The 5417-nt window shown below is 43.4% G+C and overlaps 1 protein-coding gene across 1 annotated transcript in view; it reads right to left on the bottom strand.

Annotated features, from left to right (window-relative positions):
- Positions 1-213: 213 nt before the first annotated feature.
- PCP4L1 (Purkinje cell protein 4 like 1) overlaps positions 214-5417 on the bottom strand; it is a 24949-nt gene continuing 19745 nt past the window's right edge. Inside the window, exons 2-3 of the mRNA XM_058160548.1 lie at positions 3958-4012; positions 214-521 (exon numbers count right to left, since the gene is read on the bottom strand). Coding sequence (XP_058016531.1) covers positions 376-521; positions 3958-4012 — 201 coding nt within the window. The 3' untranslated portion in view covers positions 214-375. The remainder of the gene's footprint in view (positions 522-3957; positions 4013-5417) is intronic.

The following is a 5417-nucleotide window of genomic DNA, read 5'->3' as shown; positions in this document are numbered from 1 at the left end:
CGAGGATGGGTCATAAATAGATTTTTTTTAAAAAAAACAAAAAACCAGCCCATTGTAAGCTCGACCGCTTGTTCAACGACCGGTCGTAAGTCGTGGACTGGGTGACATCTCTCCTTCTACCTGTGATCTGGCGAAGCAGTGTGGAAGGCGTATGTGCTCAGCAGCCCCTTCCACCCATCCCACCCGATCCCCTCCCTTCCTCTGCTTTGACCATTTTCTCCAGGACGTGCAAAAAATTAAAATTAATTGAAGATCAGAGGACAAACGCCCCCCCACTTCGTCGGGATGGGAAGAGGAAATGGAATCGCGGCGGGGTTTCGGGGACCAGGAGAAGGAAAAGCGTGTCAAGGCAAGGTGGGAAGACTCCGGAAAAGCTCAAGAACTGGGGTCTTGTTTCCGTTTTTGGAAACGTCGGAATTTTCCTTGGATGGCGAGAGCGGCCTTCTCGGTTTCCGGGGCATTTAAATCGATATCGATTTCTTCTTCTTCCGGTTCTGTTTTCTTGGGGTTTTCGACTTTGTCTGTGGGGAAGAAAACAATAGTTGCAGTCAGTGGTGGGATTCAAATTTTTTATTTTTTACTACCGGTTCCGTGGGCGTGGCATGGCAGGCGTGGCATGGCACGGTGGGCGTGGCAGGGGAAGGATACTGCAAAATCCCCATTTCCTCTCCACTTCTGCGAAAGGATACTGCAAAATCCTCATTCCCTCCCCACTCCTGGGAAAGGATACTGTAAAATCCCCATTCCCATCCCACTCCTGGGGAAGGATACTATAAAATCCCCATTCCCACCCCACTTCTGGGAAAGGATACTGTAAAATCCCCATTTCCATCCCACCCCACTCCTGGGGAAGGATACTGTAAAATCCCCATTCTCATCCCACTCCTGGGGAAGGATACTGTAAAATCTCCATTCCCAACCCACTCCTGGGGAAGGATACTGTAAAATCTCCATTCCCAACCCACTCCTGGGGAAGGATACTGTAAAATCCCCATTCCCATCCCACTCCTGGGGAAGGATACTGTAAAATCCCCTTTCCCATCCCACTCCTGGGGAAGGATACTGTAAAATCCCCATTCCCGTCCCACTCCTGGGGAAGGATACTGTAAAATCTCCATTCCCAACCCACTCCAGGGGAAGGATACTGCAAAATCCCCATTTCCTCTCCACTCCAGGGGAAGGATACTGCAAAATCCCCATTTCTTCTCAATCAGCTGGGACTTGTGAGGCAGAGAATAGATGCAGTCAGAGGTGGTATTTACCGGTTCTCCGAACAACTCAAAATTTCCGCTACCAGTTCTCCAGAACTGGTCAGAAACTGCTAAAACCCACCTCTGGTTGCAGTTTTCCGACATTGTTGCAAACAAGAGCCTCATTAGACCAAATCAGATGCCCCCCCTTCCCACACAAGCCACCAAATACAGGCCGTATAATATATAAATCAAATAAAAATGCAGAGAATGGGTTTCTTCAAAAAAACCACATTCGGTACATTGCAAGACTTAGAAATCACGCTTTTTATATTTAGCTATAGATTTGCCCCAATACCTCTTGTTATTTTTGTTTTTAATCCTGGAGTGCGTGGTGTTTATTTAGTTTTATTTTTTAGATTTATATGCTGCTCGTGTCAGGATTCATTTTTTTTTTTAAGCCTTCGTATGATGCCGTGACGTAGATCTGACACTAAGGTTCCGCCTGGACTTCAACTCCCAGCATTCTCAGTTGCCCCAGGAAATTCCTTGCCCCCAGAAATTCACTCAACTTTTTGCAATATTTTACTTACCAAACTCCAGAGTCCAATTGCAGTTAAAAAACAACAACAATTATGCACCCCCACATCATTAAAATACAGCCAGATTTTAAGACACGTATTTTTATCCTTGGACGGTGGATGAAAAATTTATCAAAGGGAACCAGGATTTCTGGGCATTGCGTTAACTTACAAGCGGACACGGTAACCTAGCAACCAGAAGGAGACAACCACTTATAATGGAACATAGACAGAAAACATCACTGCTTCCAGGTTGCCTAGCAACCACTACCCAATGGGATGAGAGAGCATCCCTGCGTCTTCACCTCTTCCCTCCATTCTTTTTGCAAAAGGATAAAGGGGAAGGTACCAGACGGGGTGCTGAGTTCAAGTTCTCAGCTACAGATGGCCCCTTGATTAGTCCCTCCCTCTCCGCCTAGCTTACCTCACAGGGTTGTTGTTGTTTTTTGGGGGGCCAGCGCTGTCCGAAGACGTCTCCGTGGTCATGTGGCTGGCATGATTAAATGCCAAAGGCACACGGAACGCTCTTCCCTTCCCACCAAAGTGGTCCCTATTTTTCTACTTGCATTTTTTACCTGCTTTCGAACTGCTAGGTTCGAACTGCTAGGTTGGCAGAAGCTGGGACAAGTAATGGGAGCTCACCCCGTTACGCGGCACTTGAACCGCTGAACCGCCGACCTTCCGATCGATGAGCTCAGCGTCTTAGCCAACTGAGCCGCCGTGTCCCTATTCACCGCCTTGGGTTAATTTTTAAACAAGGATAAAGGCAGGATATACAAAAAGAAAAAGAAAAGAATCCACAAAGAAAGGAAATTAAAAAGGAGTTCTGAACCACCTATCCAAGAAGTAAAAGCAAGATTTACAGCCACGGTGGGTGGCTCCTCCACATTCCTGATTAATGGATTGGCATGAATATGCTTGCTAGGAAACTATTAGTTCTAGTTCGGGCTTGATAAATCAACACTTACAGCTTGAAAATGAATGAGTAGTTAAGATCGGCCTTTCCTATCCCCTTCTCTCCCTCAGGCGTGCCCCACTGAGCCTCTCCTATCTTCTTCTCCCCTTCTATCCCTCAGTCTAACTTCTTAGCATCAGAGTGTTTTTTTTCAGGTGGGGAGGGGGAGTAGAATGCCTAAACTCCCAGCCCGCAGGCCGGATGAGTCACACGCTGGCCACGCCCATACCCCAGTGGCAGTTGGAACAGAGTTCTTTTCAGGTGGGGAGGGGGAGTAGAACATCTAACTCCTTAGCATCAGAACGTGTTAATAATAATATAAGAAATACTAATGATTTGATGGTCGTTTTGAAAAATCCTTTCTTAGCGAGCACCTAGAAGCCAAGAGGAACATACATGGCAAATTTCAAATTTGTAGGCTTTACCGTTCTGGAGATTTCATGATGATGCGTGAGTGGTATTTCGCTTTTATATATATATATCATCATCGCTTTTATATATATATATAAATGTGTGTGTGTGTGTGTGTGTGTGTGTGTGTGTGTTTGTGTGTGTGTGTGTAGGTCTTTGGTTATTCGGGTTTTCTCCAGCGTAAAATTGGAAGTGTCTTGGCGACGTTTTGACGAAATCCCATTCGTCATCATCAGGCTAGGTATTTACAGCTTAGTGCTTCTAGAAATGTGTGATGGCAGCTGTTTTATATATATATATATATATTTGTTTTCTGAGGTTTCGCGGGTGTTTGTATGTAGGTCTTTGGTTATTCGAGTTTTCTCCCACGTAAAATTGGAAGTGTCTTGGTGACGTTTCGACGAAGTCTCATTCGTCATCTTCAGGCTGGTGTCTTCAGCTTTGTGCTTCTAGGAGCAAACGTTGCCAAGACACTTGGCGTACTCCCACGTAGAATTGGAAGTGTCTTGGCGACGTTTGCTCCTAGAAGCACGAAGCTGTAAACACCAGCCTGAAGATGATGAATAAGACTTCGTTGAAATGTCACCAAGACATATATATATGTAGGTCTTTGGCTATTCGGGTTTTCTCCCGCATAAAATTGGAAGTGTCTTGGCGACGTTTCTACGAAGTCTCATTCGTCATCTTCAGGCTTCAGCCTCAGAAATATATATATATATATATAAAACCTCAGAAAACATATATATATATTCCACCACCACCCCAGCTTGACAGCCAAAGTTTTGAGAACAAAGAAAAAACCCTCAAGAGTCCCTCTCACCTTTTTCTTCTGGCCTGGGAACCTCTCTGGAGATTGGTGACTCATCGGAGGTGAGCTGTTGGAGAAGAAAAGAGAATTAAATTGAGGGGGAGAGAGAGAGAAGGCGGTTTTGAGAACATGCTGGTTTGGGGAAGGTGACTTTCTTGGCTGCCAAGCCATCAGGATTTTCAGATCCCCTGGGGATCCTTCCAGAAAGTGGGGGGGGGGGGCGGGCAAGCTTTGGAACAGAGGACGGGGCCTCGTGACCTGTTACTATTTTATTTTATTTTTTTAAATGTTTTGGTGAATGGGTTTTTGCAGGAGCTCGGTGGGTTTTTCTTTTAATCCCTGCCCAAAAGAAGTTTGTTTTGGTTTTCGGAATTATTTTCTTCTTCTGTGCATTTTTCCGAACACGAATTCTGCATCCATTAAAAGAGGTTGCCTGTACTTTTCCAAATGGGCTCACCTCCCTCCCTCCTTCCCTTCCTTTTCTCCTCCTTTTCATATCTATCTATCCATTCATCCATCCACCCATCCATCCATTATAGATAGATAGATAGATAGATAGATAGATAGATAGATAGATAGATAGATAGAGAGAGAGAGAGAGAGAGATAGACATATATGTAGGTCTTTGGTTATTCGGGTTTTCTCCCACGTAAAATTGGAAGTGTCTTGGCGACGTTTCGACGAAGTCTCATTCGTCATCTTCAGGCTTCAGCTTCGTGCTTCTGGGAGCAATGTTTGATTGCAACTGTTTCACACATTGCTTCCAGAAGCACGAAACTGAAGCCTGGAAATTACGAATGAGACTTCGTCGAAACGTCGCCAAGACACTTCCAATTTTACATGGGAGAAAACCCATATATATATATATATATATATATATATATATATATATATATATATATATATATATATATATATATATATATATAGAGAGAGAGAGAGAGAGAGAGAGAGAGAAAGAGAGAGAGAGAGAGAGAGAGAGGCAGATATATGAAATAGATAGATATAGATATACAGAGAAAGAGAGAGGGAGAGCTAGATAGACAGATAGATATGTAAATAGATATACAGATAGATACATAGATACATAGATAGAGACAGAGATAGATAGCTAGATAGACAGATATATTAAATAGATAGATAGATATAGATATACACAGAGAGAGAGAGAGAACTAGATAGAAAGACAGATATATAAATAGATAGAGATATACAGAGAGAGAGAGAGAGAGAATAGATAAGATAGATAGAGATAGGTAGATAGAATAGAATAGAATTTTTTTAATTGGCCAGGTGTGATTGAACACACAAGAAATTTGTCCTCGGTGCATATGCTCTCAGTGTACATAAAAGAAAAGATACCTTCGTCAAGAATCATAAGGTACAACCCTTAATGATAGTCACAGGGTACAAATAAGCAATCAGGAAACAATCAATATCAATATAAACCGTCTCATCCTTTTCCCTTTCAG

Source organism: Ahaetulla prasina, chromosome 17 (assembly GCF_028640845.1).
Source record: "Ahaetulla prasina isolate Xishuangbanna chromosome 17, ASM2864084v1, whole genome shotgun sequence".
NCBI lineage: Eukaryota > Metazoa > Chordata > Lepidosauria > Squamata > Colubridae > Ahaetulla > Ahaetulla prasina.
Note: the sequence above shows the minus strand (reverse complement) of the source record. Positions and strands in the feature narration are given on the sequence as shown.